Here is a 23643-nt window from a genome sequence, read left to right on the forward strand (position 1 = left end):
GACCCAAAGCCTGAGGATGAATAACAATTATTATTAATCATGGTAATAACCTAGCTATGTACCTTCACCCAAATTAGTCCATGGTAGCCACTGCACTGTGCTTCCCACTTCCTCCCTACATACAGCTTCCAATAGAGTCCAGGTTCCTCCTGGCCCTGGCCCATTGGATACTGCAGGTGGACTTACCGGCTGCTCCTTTCAGGGCTTCGTTCCCCCAGCCCTGAATCCACCAGGTCAGGTGTAGCTCTGGAAGAGCAGTGCAGCATACACAACAAGGGCTAAGGGTGGGAAGAGACTAGAAGAAGGGAATAGTTAGGGGGCTTCTGCAGCTAACTTCCCCAACTCTTACAGTTTCCCAAGACCTAGCATGGCTCCTGGCGAGACAATGAAAAAGGATGGAAAACAAGTCAGCTTCTACTCTACTGAAGTCCAAGGAGATTTGACGACGGTACAATAATATGGCTTGCTATTCAAAATCCTCTAACCTTCCAAATGGGTAGGGAAAAATTAGTTTTCAACCCAGACCTATTTTAAAGTCCACAGGCATAGGCAGGAGGCTGGTCCAGCTTCCAAAGAAGTTGCAGCCCCTAGCAATGTGGGGTCCTGCCCTATCATGGCCCCTCCTTTACCCTCAGCCACTCAGACAGAAATACAACTGCCTCCTACAGCGTCCCATCAGGTCAGCCAAGCTGCTGGGGGTGGCTCCCACAGCTGAGTGCTCTGGTGCCTCGGGATGATGAGACAACTGACTTGGAATTCTTGCTATCCAGGCCAGCCATTCATCTCTGCACAATTCCTCTCTGCACCATCCTTCTCTACACGGGAATTGGCACCTATCATGTGCCAGGCAATATGCTTGGGGCTTTCTATACATTAAATTCTCACAACAACCTTGCAAAGAGCTTTCCCCTTTAACTTTTTGAGGAATCACCAAACTGTCTTCCACAGCAACAGCACCATTTTATATTCCCACCAGCAATGAATGAGTGTTCCTCTTTCTCCACATTCTCTCCAACACTTGTGGTTTTCCATTTTTTAAAATAGCCAACCTAGTGGGTGTGAAATGGTGTGCCGGTTTGAATGTATTGTGTCCCCAAATGCCATTATCTTTGTGGTCTTGTGGGGCAGACATTTTGGTGTTGGTTAGATTTGCTTGGAATGGGCCCCAGCCAGCTGTGGGAGATGATTCTGATGAGATGTTCCCATGGAGGCGTGGCCCTGCCCATTCGGGGTGGGCCTTGATCAGTGGAGCTATATAAATGAGCTGACTCAAAGAGAGAGAACTGAGTGCAGCTGTGAGCGATGTTTTGAGGAGGAGCAAGCTTGCTGGAGAGGAACATCCTGGGAGAAAGCCATTTTGAGGCCAGAGCTTTGGAGCAGACACCGGCTGCCTTCCTAGCTAGCAGAGGTTTTCCGGACGCCATTGGCCATCCTCCGGTGAAGGTACCCGATTGCTGATGTGTTACCTTGGATACTTTGTGGCCTTAAGACTGTAACTGTGTAGCAAAATAAACCCCCATTTTATAAAAGCCTATCCATCTCTGGTGTTTTGCATTCTGCAGCATTAGCAAACTAGAACAAATGGTTTCATTTTGGTTTTGATTTGCATTTCCCGAATGGCTAATGGTGTTGAGCATTTTTCATAAGCTTTTTGGACATTTGTATATCTTCCCTGGATAAATATCTATTCAAGTCTTTTGTCCTTTTTTTTTTTTAATTGGGTTGTCTTTCTGTTCTTGAGTTGAAGGATTTCTTTATATGTTCTGGATGTATCAGATATATGGTTTCCAAATATTTACTCCCATTGTGTAGCTTGTCATTTTATTTTCATGATAAAGTTCTTTCATAATAAATTTTTAACGTTTTTAATTTTGATGAGGTCCCATTTATCTATTCTTTCTTTCATTGTTTGTGCTTTGGGTATAAAGTCTAAGAAATCATTGCCTAACACAAGGTACTGAATATGTGTCCTTACATTTTCTTCTAAGGGTTTGATAGTTCTAGCTCTTATATTTATGTCTTTGATCCATTTTGAATTTATTTTATATATGGTTTGAGGTAGGGGTCCTCCTTTTTTTCTGCAAATGGAGATCCAGTTTTCCCAGCACCATTTGTCGAGATTATTCTTTCCCAATTGAGTCATCTTTGCCCTGATGACAAAAATGAGATGGCCATAAATGGAAGGGTTGATTTTTGAATTCTCAATGCAATTCCACTGGTCTTTATGTCTGTCCCTCCACCAGTACCATGCTGTTTTGATTACTGTGGCTTTGTACTAAGCTTTAAGATTGGGAAGTGTGAGTCCTCCAACTTTGTTCTTCGTTTTCAAGATGAAATAAGCTATAGGGGACCCCTTACCCTTCCATATAAATTTGATGATTGGCTTTTCCATTTCTGCAAAGAAGGTTTTTGAAATTTTGATTAGGATTGCATTGACAATTTCACAATATTTAGTCTTCCAATCCATGAAGAGGGATGTTCTTTTATTTATTTACATCTTTTTTTTAATTTCTTTTAGCAATGTTTTGCAACTTTCTGTGTACTAGTCCTTTACATCTTTGGTTAAATTGATTCCTACATATTTGAATCTTTTAGTTGCTATTGCAAATGGAACTGTTTTCTTGATTTCTTCTTCAGATTGTTAATAACTAGTTTATAGAAACACTACTGATTTGGGGGTGTTGATCTTTTACCCTACCACTTGATGATTAGTTCTAGGAGATCTATTGGGGATTTTTCATGATTTTATGTATAATAGGAACATGTCATCTGCAAATAGGGGGTTTTGTTCTTCCTTTCCAATTTGGATGCCTTTTTATTTATTTTTCTTGCCTAATTGCTCAGGCTAGAATTTCCAGTACAATGTTGAATAACAGTGGTGACAGTGGGCATCCTTGTCATGTTCCTTATCTTAGAGGGAAAGCTTTCAGTCTTTTACCATTGAGTATGATGTTAGCAGTGGGTTTTTCATATATGCCCTTTATCATGTTGAGGAAATTTCCTTTTGTTCCTAGTCTTCTAAGCGTTTTTATCAAGAAGGGGTGCTGGATTTTGTCAAATGCCTTTCTGCACCATTTTCCTTCATCCTGTTAATGTGGTGTATTACATTAATTGACTTTATTATATTGAACCACTCTTGCATACTTGGGATAAATCCCACTTAATCACCTCAGATAAATCCTACTTTATCACCTCAGATAAATCCCACTTGATCATGGTATATAATTATTTTGATGTGCTGTTGGATTTGATTTGCTAACATATTTTGAGGATTTTTGCATCTATATTCATAATAAATATTGGTCTGTAATTTTCTTTTCTTGTGGTATCTTTATCTGGCTTTGGTAGGAAGGTGATATTGGTGTCATAGAGTGAATTAGAGAGTGTTCCCTCCTCCTCAGTTTTTTGGAAGAGTTTGAGCAGGATTGATGTTCATTTTGGGGGGAATGTTTGGTAAAATTCCCCTGTGAAGCCTTCTGGGCTTTTCTTTGTTGGGAGGTTTCTGATTACTGATTCAATATCTTTACTTATTACTGTTCTGTGGAGATCTTCTATTTCTTCTCGAATCAGAATAGGTCAATTGTGTGTTTCTAGGAATTTGTCCTTTTCATCTAGGTTATCTAATTTGCTGGCATAGAGGCAATCATAGTTTTCTCTTAAAGTCCTTTTATTTCAGTGGGGTTGGTAGTAATGTTCCCCTTTTCATTTCTGATTTTGTTATTTGTGTCCTCTCTCTTTTTTTCTTCATCAGTCTAGCTAAAGGTTTGCCATTTATTTTAACCTTTTCAAAGAACCAAGTTTTGGTCTTGTTGATTCTCTCTGTTGTTGTTGTTGTTGTTGTTGTTGTCATTGTTTTTATTCCTCTATTTCATTCATTCCACTCTAAATTTATTATTCCCTTCCTTCTCCTCACTTGGAGTTTAGTTTGCTCTTCATTTTCTAGTTTTCAGTTTTGAGGTTAGGTCTCTGAATTAAAATATTTCTTCTTTTTTAATACAAGCATTTAGAGCTATACATTTCCCTCTGAGCACTGCCTTTGCTGCATCCCATAAGTTTTGGTATGTTGTATTTTCATTTTCATTCACCTCAAGATATCTCCTAATTTCCCTTGTGATTTCCTCTTTAACCTACTGGTTGTTTAAGAGTACATTTTTTAATTTCCACATACTTGTGAATTTTCCAGTTCTCCCTCGGTTATTGACTACTAGCTTCATTCCTTTATAGTCAGAGAAGACATATTATATTATTTCAATATTTTTTTAATTTATTGAGGCTTGTTTTGTGATCTAACATATGGTCTCTCCTGGTGAATGATCCCTGTGCACTCAAGAACAATGTATATTCTGTTGTTGTTGGGTAAAGAATTCTATATATGTCTATTAGGTCTGATTGGTTTAGAGTATCATTCGTATCTTGTATTTTCTTATTGATCTTCTATCTAAATGTTCTATTCATTATTGAAAGTATTGTATTAAAGTCTCCTACTATTAATGTAGAACCATCTATCTCCCTTCAAATCTGTCAATATTTGCTTCATATATTTGGGGGCTCTGACATTACGTGTATATATATTTATAATTTTTATGTCTTCTTGTTGAATTTACACCTTTATCAGTATATAATGACCATCTTTGTCCGTTATAACTGCTTTTTACTTAAAGTCTATTTTTTCTGCTATAACTACCCCTACTATCTTTTGTTTACTACTTGTGATATACTTTTTTTTCCATCCTTTCACTTTCAACCTACTTATGTCTTTGAATTTAAGGTGGGTCTCATGTAAACAGCATAGAGTTGGTCATTTTTCTTCTTCTTATTATTATTATTAACTCTGCCATCCTCTGCCTTTGACTGGAGAGTTTAATCCATTTACATTTAAAGTCACTACTGATAATTCAAGACTTTCTTCTGCGATTTTGCTATTTAGTCTTTATAAAACATATCTTTTTTTCCCTCAATTCTTCAATTAAAGCCTACTTTCATATTTATTTGATATTCTGTATTTACCAATTGACTCCCTTCTCACTTCTATCTGAATATATTTTTCATTTACTTTCTTTGTGGTATGACGATACTGGGAACAACTGATTGTACACTTTGAATGACTGTATGCTATGTGATTATCTCAATAAAATTGCATTGCTCACAGTATTGTCATATAGTTGTGCTTTCATCGCCACAATCAAATTGAACATTTTCATTACTCCAAAAAATAAAATGAAAATTAAAATAAAAAAGAATATCCAAAATATCCCATTCCCTTTCTCCCCCCATTGTTCATTTGCTTTTTTTATACAGTTTAATTGAGATCTATTTACACACCCTACAGTCACCCACAGTGTACAATCATTCACAGCACCATCATACATTTGTGCATTCATCACCAGAATCAATTTTTGAACCCTTTCCTTACTCCAAAATAAAAATAAAAGCAAAAAAGAACACCTAAATCTTTCCATCCCCTCCATCTCACCCTATTCTTCATCTAATTTTTGTCCCCATTTTTAAACTCATCTGTCCATACACTAGATATAAAGGGAGTGTGAGCCACAAGGTTTTCACAGTCACACAGTCACACTATGCAAGCTACCTAGTTACCCAATCATCTTCAAGAATCAAAGTCATTGGTTGCAGTTTGACAGCTTCAGGTATTTCTATTGTTGAGCTTTGAGAGCCCTTTTAACAGCCTTTTTCTCACTTAATCTTTACAACAACCCTGTAAGAGTAGGAATCATTAAACACCAATCCACCCTGAGGAAATTAAAGGATAAATCACTAAACTACTATAATCTGAGTACAGTTCTGCCTCGTTTCCAAGTTTTCTTATCACTTAGCTACCTGTGACATATAGACCACCAGAATGAATCCATAAAAGCAGGGATCCTGTCTGTTTTGTTCTCTGTGTTATCTGTAGCCCGGAACAGTGCTTGGCACATAGTAGGTATTCAATAATAAACTGTTTAATGGCTGAATAAATGCCCTTCATTTTTCCATGTAGGCTCCGGAGAAGAAAGTAATACAGAAGAAAATTGTTCTCAAAGAGTCTAAACCAGTCAGGAAGACAGTAGTTACAGTAGGCTCCTGCCTGCCCCCCTCAGATTGTCAGGACAACCTGACAGTACCATCCGCTGCACCAAATCCTCTGTCCATGGACAGTATCCCCACCTAGAGGTCCGAAGAGAACACATCACGAATGAACTCCCAGCCAGCTTTGCAAGAACACCAGCTCCATTACTGCCATCTTGCTCATCTGAAGGGTCCACAATCTATAGCCTCTGTTATCCAGAACAGAAGCCAACACAGATGGCACCTGAGAAGCCAAACTACCTGTTGAGTCTAAGTTTACCATAAATCTCATGTCAAAACTCACAGTGGAGTAGATATGGCCAGTAGAAATGAGACTGGATCAAAGAAGAGAGGAAAACTGTAAGAAGCATCACAATTCATATAGCAATCTAAGCCCTGGGGTAATAGTTCAAGAGGCCCTGAAATCATACTGCAAGTAATCCAAAAAAGTCAACACTGTGTTCACTATAATCTGTAAGAACACTTAAAAAATAGCTAAAAGTTCAGTTATCTGGAAAAACACACAACTATGAGGCTGAATAAATGAGACCTTAATAGAGCATTCTTAAGACTTCTACAAAGATCCATGTGTAATCAGCATTGCTTTTAAGTGGGTCAGAAAAATCTCAGGTCCTTGATGACCAGCACAACCAGGATTTCATCACAGGTGCCTCACTATCCAATATCCAACATTCTAAATGCTAAGCTGTCCACCCAACTTTCTAGTTAATCCTGAACTTCAAGGTTGTCTCACATAATTCTAGATTGACCTAAGCACACACATTTTGCCATCATTGCTTTCTCTCTTAAGGACAGTAGCTTACAACTGATCGTGAAAACCTAGACAAGCAGCCCTCCCTAAACCACTGGAGACCTGAGTTGGCAGGGAGAATAGTGGAAGCTGAGGCAAGGCAGAAGCTATGCTGAAAAAGAACAGCTAACAACTGGCGCAGAGAAGAGCAGGGTGACAGCTTTTGTGTTATTTTGGAACAGTTTGTGCTGATGAGCTTTTTGTTGTGGTAACATTCCTCTAAAAAGAACATTTTCTTCTTACCCTCATTGACAAAGCAATTCAGCAGAAAGTGAAAAAAGAAGCAGGAGCAGATGACAAAGATATCCAGGAATTTGTAGATCCTGGATCATATCACTTTCTTAACTGTGGTGCCATCCATCTCCCAGCGATGTGGCCAGACCCTAGGGGAGCAATCAGGGCACTTCTAGACCTTACTCACCACTAGAATATGGCTCTATTTTCAACAGAAACAATTAAAAACTTGGTCATTTGAGAACCAATGATACCTCTAGATGTGACCAAAGTTTCACAGATACTTTTTTTTTTTAACTGCAACAACTTTTATTGTATTTATTGTGTTTACTAACATAACTAACAGTAACAGATAATATCCAAATCCTCCAGCTTTTTTTTTTCTTTTTTTATTAGATAAATTGTAGATTCACCAAAAAATCCTGCATAAAATACAGAGTTCCTGTGTACCTCCCCCATTATTAACACCTTGCATTAGTGTGGTACTTTAGTCACAATTTGTGAAATATTATTTGTATCACTGCACTATTAACTGTCACCTATCATTTACATTAGGGTTCATGTTTTTGTTGTATAGCCCTATGCTTTTATTTATTTTTGTTTTTTTAGTTTTTTTTTTAGTTTTTATTTTTTATTTATTTATTTAGTTAGTTGTTTTTTTTTAAATCTTCATTTTATTGAGATATATTCACATACCATGCAGTCATACAAAACAAATCGTACATTTGATTGTTCACAGTACCGTTACATAGTTGTACATACATCACCTAAATCAATCCCTGACACCTTCATTAGCAGACACACAAAAATAATAAGAATAATAATTAAAGTGAAAAAGAGCAATTGAAATAAAAAAGAACACTGGGTACCTTTGTCTGTTTGTTTGTTTGTTTCCTTCCCCTATTTTTTTACTCATCCATCCATAAACTAGACAAAGTGGAGTGTGGTCCTTAAGGTTTTCCCAACCCCATTGTCACCCCTCATAAGCTACATTTTTATACAATTGTCTTCGAGATTCATGGGTTCTGGGTTGTAGTTTGACAGTTTCAGGTATCCACCACCAGCTACCCCAATTCTTTAGAACCTAAAAAGGGTTGTCTAAAGTGTGCATAAGAGTGCCCACCAGAGTGACCTCTCGGCTCCTTTTGGAATCTCTCTGTCACTGAAGCTTATTTCATTTCCTTTCACATCCCCCTTTTGGTCAAGAAGATGTTCTCCATCCCACGATGCCAGGTCTACATTCCTCCCCGGGAGTCATATTCCACGTTGCCAGGGAGATTCACTCCCCTGGGTGTCTGATCCCACGTAGGGGGGAGGGCAGTGATTTCACCTTTCAAGTTGGCTTAGCTAGAGAGAGAGGGCCACATCTAAGCAACAAAGAGGCATTCGGGAGGAGGCTCTTAGGCACAATTATAGGGAGGCCTAGCCTCTCCTTTGCAGCAACCTTCTTCCCAAGGGTAAAACCTATGGTAGAGGGCTCAACCCATCAAACCACCAGTTCCCTATGTCTGTGGTCATGTTAGCAACCATCGAGGTGGGGTAGGCCAATACCCCTGCATTCTCCACAGGCTCCTCAAGGGGGCACTACATATTTTTTTCCTTTTTTTTTTTTTTTTTTACCCTTTTTTCCTTTTTAAATCAACTGTATAGACAAAAAAATTTAAAAAAAACAAAAAGAAAAACATACAATAAAAGAACATTTCAAAGAGACCATAACAAGGGAGTAAGAAAAAGACAACTAACCTAAGATAACTGCTTTACTTCCAACCTGTTCCTACTTTACCCCAAGAAAGTTACATAATATAGCAACATTTCTGTGAACTTGTTCCTACAATATCCATCAGAAATTAACAGACCATAGTCATTCCTGGGCATCCCCAGAACATTAAATAGCATATCTGTTCTTCTTGGATTACTCACAGATACCTTCATCATGGCTGTTGTCCTTGGTCAAGAACCTACAATTGCTTAGTTCAATGTGGACACATATCTCAGCCCAGTTGCCTGGGCCCCACTTTCCTTTCCAGATTTTTGTCCACAGTCCCTTTGTCTAACCAAACTAATGCATCATGCTTCTTACCACTCCCACACTGGTTCCCCACTAGGCAGGCTGCCCTACCCTTTCCACTTTATACAAACCATACCTTTCTTCAAGGAAGTCTATTTTCCTCCTACTTTTAATTCCTTACACATTATTTGGTCAATTTAATAGAAGAATTTCCTCTGTCAACCAACCAATGGAGTTCTGTATTCTGCTTGCTCATCCTCAGTAACATGGAATTCACTATCTACCAAAGTAGTCTCTTCTGTGATGATATAGCTCTATCAGGCAATTTTTAATTTTATGAGAATATGCCTCTCCCCCCACCCCTTTCCTCACATTGGTCCTGGTTCTGCCCTTAGAATAAAAGAAACAATACAGCAGCACCTTAAGCATGGGCTTTGAATTCAGCTCAAATCTAGTATGTTGTTGAACAAAATGTTTAACCTTTAACCAAGGCCCCAGTCCTTGGTAATAATATCAATTTCACGAGGCTGCTAAGAAAGTTAAAAGAATAACTATGCAAGGAGCTTAACACTGTGCCTGGCATAAAGAGTTCAATAAATGATAGCTAACTCTATAGTTTTCATTGCTACCATCATTATTTATGTCTGATTCCTCCACTTCTTATGCATTTGAAGACAGAAATCATATTACCTGAGTCTCTTCTTCTACAGGCTAAAGTTTCTTCACTCGACTATAAATTATATGAGGACAAACTGTATCTATCTTTTTCCCTCCATAACCCCAGTGCCTAGCACACTGACTGGCACATACATAATAGACACAATAAATATTTACTGAATTGCATTCAATGCTCTCTATTTCATAGTTCCCATGTTCTTCATCATTAATGTCACTCATATATATAGGCCCTCACTGTTCCAAATCCTTCTGGCAATGTAAGATCCAAAATTGAATTCAAATCTCAAAGATGGACTAACCAGCAGGAAGGAGAGACTAGGCTTCTCTCCTCCCTCATTTATATAACACTATGTCACTATTGAAGAGTTGGCATAACTTGGCAGCTTCACCAAACTGCTGACTCATGTTGAGCTTGAAGTCAAAATCAAAACCCTTAAATCTGCTCACACAAAATGACCTTGTGCTCTGGGATCTGTGGAGTTGGAGCTGCAGTAATGTCAAAAGGTAAGACAAAAACAGAGCTTGCTCTAACCTAGAGATCCCTCTATCTCTTACTATCTGGACCACTCAGCTGGCTCCTAGCAGCTATAGCATGGAATCCAGAATGATCTTTATAAGAATATTTGTTTCTTCTTCCCAAATACAATATAAGCTTCCAGAGGGTAGGAAGAATGATCTTTATAAGAACATTTGTTTCTTCCTCCCAAATCTAGTGTAAGTTTCCAGAGGATAGGATCTGATTGCCTTGCCTTCTCTCCCACAGCCAAGCACAGGGCTGAACACAGAGTAAATTCTGATTGACTGCCTCTGTCTATAGCAAGATTACAGTTAGGATCCAGGGAAACCATAGAGACCAACCTGGGGGTTCCCTCTTCCCTTCAAACAGCACAGCTCAGTCAGTGTGATGCTACCAGTGGGTAAGTGGGAACCAGTCCAGGCACAAACACAGGCATTAGGTCTGCACTCTGACAGGCTGGCTACTAGAGGGCTGCTCTGCTTAGAGCTACCTCTCCTACAGGGGACGCGTTCCTAGAGAACAAGCATGAGAGAACATCTCTCCACAGGGAACAGTCTGTCTAGGCAGCTTTTAGGGACTGTTTCACACAGGAAAAGAAAAGAGCCAGAGCAGGGTGAGAGAGCTCACCTCATCACTTTCTTCCACATCAACATCACCATTGGCATCATCGTCCATCAGCTTATGGATGCTGCGGACTGCATCAAAGCTGAGCTTCTCATCCTCACTGTTGCACAGGGGCTTGTCAATCCGGCAAAACTCTGTACAGGAAAAGCAAGAGACAGTATTACTCGGGGCTGCCACACAGCCTCTATCACTCACCTGTCTCAGTGTCCTTAGCTCCTAGCATCTGACTTCTCACATAGGTACTTAAAAGGGTTCCTTGTATAGTGAGGGAAGTGTTTCTTCTAGCCTGTAACTGTCTCCCTAAGAATGTGCTCAGTTCCCCCATTCAGGGACAATGCTTTAACATCCTAGTAGTTCCATGGCAGGCAGATCAAGCACAGGACACTAGGTATGTACTGGGACCTAGACAAAGAACATGAATAGGTAAAGAAATACAAATGGTCAATGAACAATTGTCTTTCTAGTAATCAAAGAAATACATATTCAAATGAGATAATTTTATTCAGTCAAATAAAGATTTAACAATTCAGTCAAGTCAAAAGTAGTTAAAATAGGCACTCTCAAAAAGCTGGTAGTAATGTGAATTAATGCAATTTTTCTAGAAACAAGAAAATAGCCAAGTAGTTACAATGCCAGAATAATGGGTAGTTTTCCTTTTTGTTCATTCTGTCACTGCTGCTATTTATATGCCAGCCACAGGCTGACTGGAAAATCTCCTCACATCTTAAAGCCTTCCCACAGACAGTTACATGCAGCAAACATCTATTAGACATCTAAAGGTCCTAAGCTCACCTAAGCTTTGGAGGTCTGGCCTGCAGCTTCCTCTGACCATCACTACACAGTCATATAGCAGTAAAACCAGCACAAGAGCCGAGGCCGCTCTAGCTCTTTCCATGACCCCTAATCCTCTCTTACAAACCTGGAAAACACCTAGCTGACCGATGCACATGGCAGGAAGCACCTGGAATCAAGTCTTACCTCTATCATGTGCTTCTGGGGAAGTCACTGCCCTTCTCCAAGCCTCAAGTTCACTATTCAGAAAAAGGCATTTTGACTCACGTCTAGTATTTCTTCCAGTTCCTAAGTTACAAAATTCTTTCCTTTTGACCCTCTTCTCAATAAACAATTAGTAAGCTGAATATTCTTCAGATCACCCCAAAGGTGAAAGAAAGACCTGGACTTCCCAGATACAAGAAGAAGCTGTCATAAAGACAAGCAATGACAAGATAAAGAAGCCGTGGTTAAAGGAGAGTTTAAAGTTGTATGTAATGGTGCCTAAGAGTCTCCCCCTGAGTACCTCTTTGTTGCTCAGATGTGGCCCTCTCTCTCTCTAACTGAGCCATCTCAACAGGTGAACGCGCTGCCCTCCCCCCTACGTGGGACCCGACTCCCAGGGGTGTAAATCTCCCTGGCAACGCAGAGTATGACTCCCGGGGATGAATGTGGACCCCCGGCATCATGGGACTGAGAGTATCTTCTTGACCAAAAGGGGGATGCAAAATGAGACGAAATAGTTTCAGTGGCTGAGAGATTCCAAATGGAGTCAAGAGGTCACTCTGGTGGACATTCTTATGCACTATATAGATAACACCTCTTAGGCTTTAATGTATTGGAATAGCTAGAAGTAAATACCTGAAACTACCAAACTCCAACCCAGCAGTCTGGACTCCTGAAGACAATTATATAATAATGTAGATTACAAGGGGTGACAGTGTGATTATGAAGACCTTGTGGATCACACCCCCTTAATCTAGTGTATGGATGAGTGGAGGAATGGGGATAAAAACTAAAGGACAAATGGGGTGGGATGGGGGGATGATTTGGGTGTTTTTTTTCACTTTTATTTTTTATTCTTGTTCTGGTTCTTTCTGATGTAAGGAAAATGTTCAGAGATAGATTGTGGTGATGAAAGCATAACTATGTTATCATACTGTGGACAGTGGATTGTATATCATGGATGATTGTATGGTGTGTGAATGTATTTCAATAAAACTGAATTTAATAAAAAAAAAAAAAAAAAGAAGCCGTGGTTGCGAAGCCTTCCAGAAGGCACTGATCAAAGACCTGAAATACTCTAATCCATTTAATCTTTTACTTATCTGTTTGCAGAAACAACACAGGTTACCTATCACCTACCAGTTGTTCAAATCCTTTTCAAGATGATGGAGGGGTATAAAAAATGTTTAAAATGTCCAGATGTGACTCAATAAAAATCTGTTGAATACTGAAGTCCACAGATGTTAACTAATGCGCCCAAAGTCAAACAAGGCCCTGAGGAGCCAAGGCAAAAACCCAGATCTGCTGACTCCCCAGCCAGCACTTCACTATGCTAAGGTGACCAAACAGCTTTGGGTTGTTTCATCTTCTAGAAGCCAGAGATGGTACTACTGGTAATAAGCACACAAAGAAATGGCTATATTAGAGAGGAGGAAAAGCAAGACGAACTGTATGCATACCAAAAAAAATATCTTTGTGTAACCTATGTTCCTCTACATTCATCCCGCTTTGTTGAGGCTGGCAGGTGGAGGAGTGGTGGGTACTGAGGGAAACAGTGGAATGTAACAGAAGACTAAGGCATTTTTCCCCACTTCCACACCAACAAGAGCTTCTGGCATGACTGTTTCATTCATGGACCCCATTTCTGGAAGAAGTATCTACCCCTCCAAAAAAAAAAAAAAAAATGCAATGAGTAATGACTAGTTCACAGATAAAGCACACAGCACTAAGACTAGTATAACTAACATAACTGTTTCTTTCCCTTACCCCAATTTTTATGTTACTCAAAGGTATATACAAAATTGCATATCAGAGCTTTTAGATGAGTATGTGATGCACTCATTTAAACAACATTTATTGAGTGTTCTTCCTCCGTCAGGCCCTACAATCAGCATAGGGCATAAAGAGAAGAATCAGGTCACATCTTTGCTCAATAACAAAAGTGGGAGAGGCAGGGAATTAAAACACAATGTGCTAAATATCGTGATAGAAACAATCATGGGTTACTCTAGGGGCCTTCCCTATAAGGGCCAGAGAGTAAAAAATTTAGGATTCACAGGTCATACAGTCTCTGTCACAACTATTTAACTCTGCCATTAAAAGTGGTCACAGATAATACATAAATGATTCGGTGTGGCTGTACTCCAACAAAACTTTATTTCCAAAAACAGGTGGTGGGCAGATTTGGCCTGTGGGCCATAGTTTGTTGACCCCTACAGTAGAAGACCAGAGGTGGCACATCTGAACAGCAGTGAATTGACAGATTTCAGATGTAAAGCAAAGAAATACAACCTTTCCATTAGCTATATCCATATACAGGCTTATCCTACATAAAGCATAACTTCTATTAGACTTTTTAAAACAATGGAAATAGTCTACCAAGCTCTAAGGGCTAGGAACCTCCAGGCTGGACACCACTGTCCTGAGATTAGCCAGCTCCTGTCCCCAAATGCCTACTGCAGGTCCCAGAACTTTAGGCTTTGTGATGGTTAAGTTCATGTGTCAACTTGGCCAGGTTTTGGTGTCCAGTTGTTTGGTCAAGCAATCAGTGGCCTGATTGTTACTATGAGGACATTTCATGGATTTAGATCACCAAGTAAGTTGATTGCATATATGGCTGATCACATTTACAATCAAACTGAGGAGATTGACTCCAACAATGAGAGATGTCTTGTCCAATCAGTTGAAGTCCTTAAAACAAGAAGTGATGATTTCTGTAGTCAGAAGTGAGCATTTCCTTCTCTACTTCAGCCAGCCTGCTTCTAGGGAATTCATCAAAAACCTTCATTAGAGTTCCCAGCTTGCAGCCTGCTGGAATTTGGACTTGCACATCCTCACAGTCGCATGAGACAATCTTTTAAAAATCTCATATTTACAGATATCTCCTGTCGGTTTTGTTTCCCTACAGAACCCTGACTAATACAGGCCTCAAATACCAGGTCCTGGTTTGTAATCTGATCAGACAGACAGGTGACCTTTGCTGCTGGCAGGACCTGGCATAGAAAAGGATTAAAGGGATTGAGGATGAGGGAGTACAAAAGTTTGATTTGCTGTATGGCTGCAGAATCCAGACCTGAAGAACCATGTCAACCAAAACTCACAAGTGACCCCTTCAACCAAGAATTTCCTAAACTATTCCCCTGTCTTTCCTGAGACCTTTTCTACCTTCTCTTATACATTCCAGTCTGGCAAGATTTCCCAGAGCCATCTGGGAATATCTTAGAATATCCACCAATTCAGCAAACCATTATTACTACAATGAAAGAGCCCTGGACTTGAGTCAGAACACGTGTCAAAATCCCAGCTTCACCTGTTACAAACCATATCTTATAGGGCAAGTTCTTTAAATTCTCTGAACCTCCAATTTCTCATTTAATAATCCCTACTGCATATGGGTTTTGTAAGAATTAACTAAGACTTCATTTGTTTTAAAAAAAAAAAAAAAAAAAAAAAAAAAAAACAAAACTAGCATAGGGCCTGGCACAAAGCTGACATTTAATGCAATTTGTAGTTTCCTTCTTTCCTCTCAGAGCAGCAAGTGAACAGTTCCCACCTTCTGCTAATTTCAGCCACTTAACCCTGCCAAACTATGAAAAATCAAATATAGAAATTACAGTCCAATCAAATGAATCAGTCCTATGTTCTAGGTGAGTGGCAAGTGGCTCTTTGCAAGACTCTGACAATAGCTTGAGTTTCCACAACATATAAATGTATCTGTCAATGGTAACATTTATCATACTGTGTTGCAATTATCTATTTTAATTGTCTTCCCCACCAGACTGAGCTCTTCATAGGGGCTTGAAACCATATCCCCAGCAGCAAGCAAAGAGCCAGGTTCCTGACAGATGCTCAGTAAATGTTTTTTTGAATGAATAACTAAATTGTAGCTCCACAATTATGAGTAGGATTTCTCTAGGCAGAAAAGAGGAGAAGAATGCAAGGCAAAGAGACAAGCATAGTTCAGGGGTCTCAAAACTTTTTGGTCTCAGGACCCCTTTATGCACTTAAAAACTATTGATGGTCCCAAAGAACTTTTTGATACTGACTATAAGAGAAATTAAAACACAAATATGTAGGTATTAACTCATTTGAAAACAAGAATAAACCTCTTGCACATTAAAAAACATGTTTTTTAGGAAAAAATATTTTCTGAAAAAAATTGTGAGAATGGGATTGTTCTACACTTTTGCAAATCTCTTTAATGACTGGCATAATAGAAGACAGCTGGGTTCCTATATCTACTTCCATATTCAAACTGTTATGATATCTTGCTTTGATTGAATATCAAAATATAGATATGTAATTGAAAAAGGGAGGAGTATTTTAACAGCTTTACCAGATAATTGTGTACTTTCTTCTCTGATACTACTTCCAAATTCGACAAGAGGTAGGTTTCTTAAAGGCTAGTTGCAGTGTGAAATCTAAAACTATATAGATTAACTTTTTGTACTTTTAAACTAAAATCTGTTGGTCTATCTTGCACTTTGAATGTATCTTTTACTCATGCATGATTTTGCAACATGATGCACTGGGCACTTGGAAACTACAAGTTCAGCATGTATTAGGCAGATCTTCCAAATATTGACACATTTCATTTATACAATATGAAGATAATCATTTTTATTAATATCACCACTGATTCCATCAGAAAAGCTTTTAATTCAAATAAGCTGTTAAGCTCATGGTGTCAGATACAAGTTTTACAAAATTTTAATTTTCACTCGAAAGCTGGAGTTTTATCATTAGCCACAAATACTGTCAGTTATTTTCCTTAAAATGGCAACCTCACTTCATTCGTTTTCAAGAAAATATCTGCCAAATTCCAAGTCAGAATAACCACAATTTGTCTGTTAAGTTCAGCATGCAACTTGCACAAAGTGGTTTTCCTTGAGATAACCATCAAACTTCTACATAAAGCACAAGTCCTTTATGTGTACTTCCTATATCACCACACAGAATGCTAAAAAAGACTTGTACTCAAGTGATAAAGTTTAAGAAAATTAGTAATTTTTACAACTTTATTAAAAGCCGTTGTTTCTTTTCACTGAGAATGCTTGCAGGTGAGAATACAATGATTACCAGTACGGTCTGGTGTCACTGCTTTGATTCATGTTAAGACATCAGCAGTTTTACCTACTATTGCTTTTGCACCATCGGTGCTAATATATTCACAATGAAAAAGGCAAATAACATCTTAGTATTGCTATGAAGATGGTTTTGACCTTCTAGATCTCCTGAAAAGAACTTGGTGACACCCAGTGGTCTGCACTTTGATAACATCTGGCACAGAAAACAAACAAACACAAAGTCCTTCCCTAATGTCCAAATCTCTCCTTACCCCAGGCAGAGCTAGTCATATACTGGTCTATGTTCCAAAGCACTTTCTACACAGCTCTGTTATATTACAGTTCTCATGTTCTCAGTTGTTCATATGCCACATTCAGAAAAGGGTAAAGACCAAGTCTGACCCACTCTATCCCCCAGGGCCCAGCATGGCACCACAAAAAACATCCACTCTTTCAAGGAGGAAATCAGTAAATGTTGGCTGAATGAGGGACTAAATCCATACATGAATGAATGGATTCATAACCAAACATATCTCCCCAAAAGGGCAAAGGAACCCTTAGGTACAACCCACCAATCCCCATCATCAATATCTGCCTACCTAATGCTTATCAGATATGGGTAGCAAATGCCTGTCTCATCTGTCCCAGCCACTTTCCATTTTTCATCATCACTAAACAGCAATTCATTCCCCAGGAAGAGAGCTATCTGTAGGCACGTAAAGCACAACCACTGCAGTCGAGCCTGGCAATGGGTTGTCTGATGAGACACACAAGCCCAGAGGGAAAGAAGTGAGAGAAACAGCAGTCGTGGGAGGAGGTACAGAAAGGGAGATGAAAAGAAAACTGGTCCGATTGTTCCTCAATGCTTGGCTGGAACCTGAGAGGAATCGAAACTGCCAAGTTTTATTGGCAGGGCCTCATCAGTAAGAATCCTTTCTCTTACTTTGCCTCCCAACCCCAAAAACCAGGCTTGGCAAGCACCACAGCAATTCTCAATGGGATCAGAGTCCACCCTCACCCTTGGAAAGGGTTTGAAAGACTGTAAGACTGAGAGCAGCAGCTCTGGGAAGATATTCAGATTTGACCGAAGACCATGAAGTTTCAGAGCTAAAACACCATAGGATCTAGAATGGGCATGAGGACATGGGGCACTCTGGTCAGAAATGCAGAGGCTGCGAAGGAGAATGGGTTTGGGACCTGATGCTGACAGAAAAGGTCCCTACTGGAACACAACACCTCAGCTGAGGAGCACAACAGGGCTAGCCGCAGAGGAGAGAGGTCAAATCTCTGGGCTGGGTAAAACTCAGCCCATCTGAGAGATGTTCTCCTGGTAGAACATCACGTCTTCATGTCTAAGAAAAGGCCCAGCTCTTCTCAACTGGGGGCAGGAATTCATAAGAGCTTCCCTTCTGGAGAAAGCTGACCCTGGTTTCCACTGGCCCAAGGAGCACTGACACAAATGACCTCAGATTCTAAGCTCCAACTTCTGACCAGACACACTTCTCCTCCTGGAAAATAATCCATATCCCTGACAGTGTGTAAAAATCTAAATCGAGTACCATAATGAGATATACCTCTGAGTTCCAGAGCACTTCTGACTTTGTTCCTCTTACAGCCTTATCTCAGTCTACTTACGATTGCAGTTACTTGAGAATACCTGAGGGCAGAGATCATGTCTTTTCCCATTTTTTCATTGTGCTCACTACCTGGCATATGATATATTTATTTACTGAGTTGTTTATTTGTCTATGTCCCTCCACTAGAAATAAGGTGCACTGGAACAGGGATACTTGCGTTCACTGCAGTATTTCCCAGAGCCTCTGCAGTGCCTGGCACAGTAAGTATTCTACAAAGCTATAGATTTGTTGAAGGAATAAATGAATCTTTGTCCACCCTAATGTGCAAGGCAGGTTTCTCCTCTTTACTGGACTTTTATATGTTTGATTTGAAGAATTCAGTTTCAGTGTCAGGCCCTCTTCTCTTCTCATACTACACTCTCTCCTAAAGTGATCTTGCCCCTTCTCATAGCTTCAATTTCCAACTTAAAGAAATTACTAGCTATTACCAACTCCCAAAATTATGTTTATGGTTCAAATTTCTTCTTCCAACCTATAGAAACCTACAGAATCCAACTACCTACTAGACATGTCCAGAAGGATGTTTCACAAGTACTTGGTCTCAATGTCTAAATCTAAACGCATGATCTTTCCCTCAATCTCCCTACTTCTCCAGGTGCTCATTCAGAAACCTTGACACCTCACTCTCCCTCACCTCCCTCATCTAATCAATCATCAATCCTAGTTCATGACTCCTCAACTATTCCAAATCATTCTCCACACAGCATGTCACTCCCATGTCATATCCCACTGGTACATTTAATGACTGGTCAGCACAAATGCTGGCTATAGGTGGTCTAGTGCATCCCAGCTGAACATCCATCCTAGTCACTTCCTACTTATAACCCTTCAAAAGCTTCTCATTATTCTTAAGATAAAGTTCAGATTTCTTAATGTGGCCTGCAAGACTCTGAGTTATCTGAAATCTGCCTACTTTTTGCCCTCATGTCCAGCAATTCCTCATGCTTCCTGTGATTCTTCTTTGATACACCAAGTTTCTTCCCTTCTCAGCCTTTCCAAATAGGGCAGCAGTTCTGAACTCTGGCTGCATATTAGAATCACCTGAGGAGCTCTTAAATTGCTGTTGCCCAGGTCCCAGGCGAGACCAATTAAATCAGTATCTCTACCTGTCTATGGGTAGAGTTCAGGCATGGGTTTGGATTTTTTTTTAATTGACATGTAACAGTAAAGTGTAAAAATAAACTTATAACTCAATTAATTTTTACATATGTATACATCCATGTAACTACCACCCAAAATCAAGATTTAGAACATTTCTAACCCCAGGAAGGCTCTCTTCTCCCTGATCCTTTCCAATCAATACTACCATTTACAGTAGTAACCACTATTCTGACTTTTATCACCATAGATAAATTTTGCCTGTTTTTGACCTTCATATGAGTGGGTCATGGGCATTTTTTAAGGTAAAGTTTGCATACAATAACCCCCCCCCCTTTGTGACAGTGTGATGGTGAAAACCTTGTGGATCATACTCCCTTTACCCAGTGTATGGATGAATGAGCAGAAAATTGGAGAAAGGGACTAAATGAAGATTGGGGTGGGATGGGGGGGGATGATTTGGGTGTTCTTTTTTACTTTTGTTCTTTATTCATCTTCATATTCTTTCTGGTGTAAAGAAAATGTTCAAAAATAGATTGGGGTGATGAAGGCACAACTATATGATGGTACTGTGAATAGCTGATTGTACACCTTGGATGATTGTATGGTATGTGAATATATCTCAATAAAATTGAATTTTTAAAAAATGCCCCCTTTTAAGTTTCAGTTCAATACAGTTGGGCTTCAATAAATATTTGCTAAACAAACAAATTAATGTCCAGAAGAACCTGTTGCATGAAGGGGCAAACTCAACCAGAGATAAACGAATACAGTCCTTGTCCACCAAAGAACTAGGAGAATGAGCATAATACATAAATTACAAAGACACAAAGTAGACTGTGGTAAGGAACAACAGACCAGAACAGCAAGAGGTACCAGTCTGAAGAACAGGTAGAAGACAATGGAAACAGAAGGGAGGGCAACTCAAGCAAAGAAAGCCTAAAGGCAATGAGCACAGTATCTCACAGACCAGAAAGTCAAAGAGTTACTTTAACCAACCTTGCAAAAACTCCCAGCATTGAATAGGAATAATAGATGATGGGCTCTCTCGTTGTACACATAGACTCCAAATGGCAGAGTTGAAAGGGCTTTGGAGGGCATCAAGGGCCACTCTGCTCATTTTCCATCTGAAGATGGAAACCAAGGGCATAAAATGGAGTATTCTGCCCTAGGTTGGACAATAAAATAGTGACAGAACCAGATTAGAAGCCACACTAATTTCCTATGCCACGTCTTGTAGCACAGCTATGGTTAGGAGATGAGGATGAACCTATGCAACAGGGTTCCTTAAAACCACTACTTCTTACTCTCCACAGCAACAAAGGCAGAAGGGGAAAGGGGGAATTCACCAAGTTCTTTCTGTCTATTAAGAGCAAACACAGAAATCCTATCTGGGCTTTTGCCATTCCCCAAGCAGGATAGGATTGGACTGTGTCTTTGTCTGAACATCTTCAGTTAAGAAAAAAGTTATTTCTCCAGTGATAAAAACTAACCAAAAGCTCCCTCATTAGGGCCTGGAAGGGAAACTGAGTTCCTAGTACACCATGGTAGAAGGAGCAAAAAGAGCAAGAGAATATGCTTCTATTAGAGCATATGAAACCTGATCATCTGCAGGAGGAGATGGACAACTATTCAGCCCTCTCTCCTCAAAGGGGCACACATTCACCCCTCCTTGTGTCCCATGTCTCCCTTCTTCCTACTCTCAGTATTCTTTTCCTTAAACTTTGATCTCACAGGAAGACTCCTCCCAGAAGAGAATAGCTAATCCCGAAAACGAGTCCCCACCTAGCAGGCCACGCCCTCAATACAAGGGTTTCTGGTGCAGGAGCCTTGCAGCTGTTCTGACTCTGTCTACAGCTTGGTCTCCTGCAGGACTTCGGACTCCTCTCCATCTGACCATATGTTTGCCTGCCCTTTTATTTTTATATCCTTCCTAACTGAATTAAAAGTGGTCACATGCTGCCATTTCAACACTCATTTATCACTTGTCAGGCAGCTATTTGCCGAACAATATGTTAGGCACTGGGAATATAAAGAGAAGTACCTCCACACCAGTTACTGAAATTTATACTGAATTGCAGAGGTGGCAGATGTGAGTCTACAAATATCAACTTTTCTATATCCTGATTACTCCTAAGGATTAATTTTCTAGTCTGAAAAACAAATTCAATCCTTTGCAAACCAGTAATGGTAGTTGTTCATTTGTCAGTTCTCTATTCTTTGCTTTCCCTGTGAGCAGAGACTTCCCAAGTAGAACCAGAGGAGTTTGTGTTTTTTTTGTTTGTTTGTTTTTTGGTGTTCCCTTCTCCCTGGCCTAGTGCACACACAATGCATGGTCTACGGTCAACTGAAAGCTACTTACAGAGTTGGAAGATTTGCTTTCCCAGCTTTGGGGTCCCACACACCACAAGTCTTTACATTTGAAGGTGTTTGTCCCAAGAAGCATGACAGTCCAGATAAATTAAATCAACACACACTTTTGTTCAAAAGCTGCCCTAAATTCTCTGACCTGGCGCCTGACCCAAACATTCTTGAGTAACAGCCAGCATTCATCAGGATCTGAGATGCCCAAAAAAATAAAGTGCAGATAACTCAAAACAGTTTTCTGCTAGGCAAAGTTTTATAAAGTGTGGGGTGGGCACCCAATGCTTTGCCCAGATAGGGACATTGCACATTGCCCAGAGAAGGTGTCCAATCCATCAGTGGGCATTCTAAATTATACCCTTCCAGATTCAGAAGTGGGGCCGTCTCCCAGCAATCAGTCCTAATCACGGCTGCCCTAAGAACACAGTGATAAATGCCTCAAAGATGTAAACACTGAGGAGCCAGGCACACCACTGTATGGGGTAAAAACAATGTTGATTCCAGTTTCCATAACAACAAGAGGATGTTGCTGAACCTCCCAGGCAAGTTGCTAGTTGGCTTACCAGAGAACACATTCCTGGGCTCCAAAACAGACCAGAACTAGGAAAGAGCTTCTCGTTATCTTTCTGCGCCACAAAAGCCTCCACTCAAAGAACACAAAGAAGACAACTGGACTCTCTTCTTCTTTTCTTGGGAGAGGATAGCCAACATCTGAACAACCTTGCAGTCAGGATGATGATTCTAAAAACTAGGTTTTGACTCCTTCTTCCTGCATCTGAAGAGCAGCCCTTCCTTACCCGATGCCTCTCTCAGCTATGGTAGCAGAGCATCTCTCTCTGAATGGGGACTTACCACCCAGAATAAGATGTGCCTGAGCCTCCTTAAAGCCCAGGTTCCCCAATCCTACCCCTTCATCTACACAAGCCTGCTCTGGTTTTTGAGAGCAAGGACTCTACAGCAAAGCACATTCCAGCTCACAGAGAATTTAATTCAAGCCTCAATATTCCTTGCCTGGGTTAGTACAATGGCTTATTCACTGATCTCATTTCCTCTGCTCTAGTTTCTCTCAAACTTATCCTCTACCAAGCATTTAGTACAATTTTTCTAAAAGTCAAATCTGACTAGACTGCTCTCCTGATTAAAATCCTTTGCAGACTCACACAAAACCCTGTACACAAATATTCATAGCAGCTTTGTATTTAAATCCAAAACTGGAATCAACCTATATGTCCTTCAACAGGTGGATGGTTAAACAAATCAGGGTACTCACATACCATGAAATCCATTCAGGAATAAAAAGGAATGAAGTATTGATGCATACAACAACTTGGGTGAATCTCCAGAGAACTATGCTGAGAAAAAAAATGGTCAATCCAAAAAAGCTACAAACACTATGATTCCACTTATATAACATTTTTGAAAGGACAAAATTTTAGATATGGAGGACAGAGAGGTTAGGGATGTGGGAGGAGGTGGAAGGGAGGTGAGTATAGTTACAACAAGGCAACACACAAGGGATCCTGGTGGTGTTGGATCAGAACTTA

The 23643-nt window shown here is 39.9% G+C and overlaps 1 protein-coding gene across 4 annotated transcripts in view; it reads right to left on the reverse strand.

Moving 5' to 3' along the window:
• STIM1 (stromal interaction molecule 1) overlaps positions 1 to 23643 on the reverse strand; it is a 232889-nt gene that overhangs the window by 109879 nt on the left and 99367 nt on the right. For all 4 annotated transcript variants that reach the window (XM_037840482.1, XM_037840483.1, XM_037840484.1 and 1 more), the window contains exon 2: positions 10942 to 11072. In XM_037840482.1, the coding sequence (XP_037696410.1) occupies positions 10942 to 11072 (131 nt within the window). The remainder of the gene's footprint in view (positions 1 to 10941; positions 11073 to 23643) is intronic.

Source organism: Choloepus didactylus, chromosome 6 (assembly GCF_015220235.1).
Source record: "Choloepus didactylus isolate mChoDid1 chromosome 6, mChoDid1.pri, whole genome shotgun sequence".
Lineage (NCBI taxonomy): Eukaryota > Metazoa > Chordata > Mammalia > Pilosa > Megalonychidae > Choloepus > Choloepus didactylus.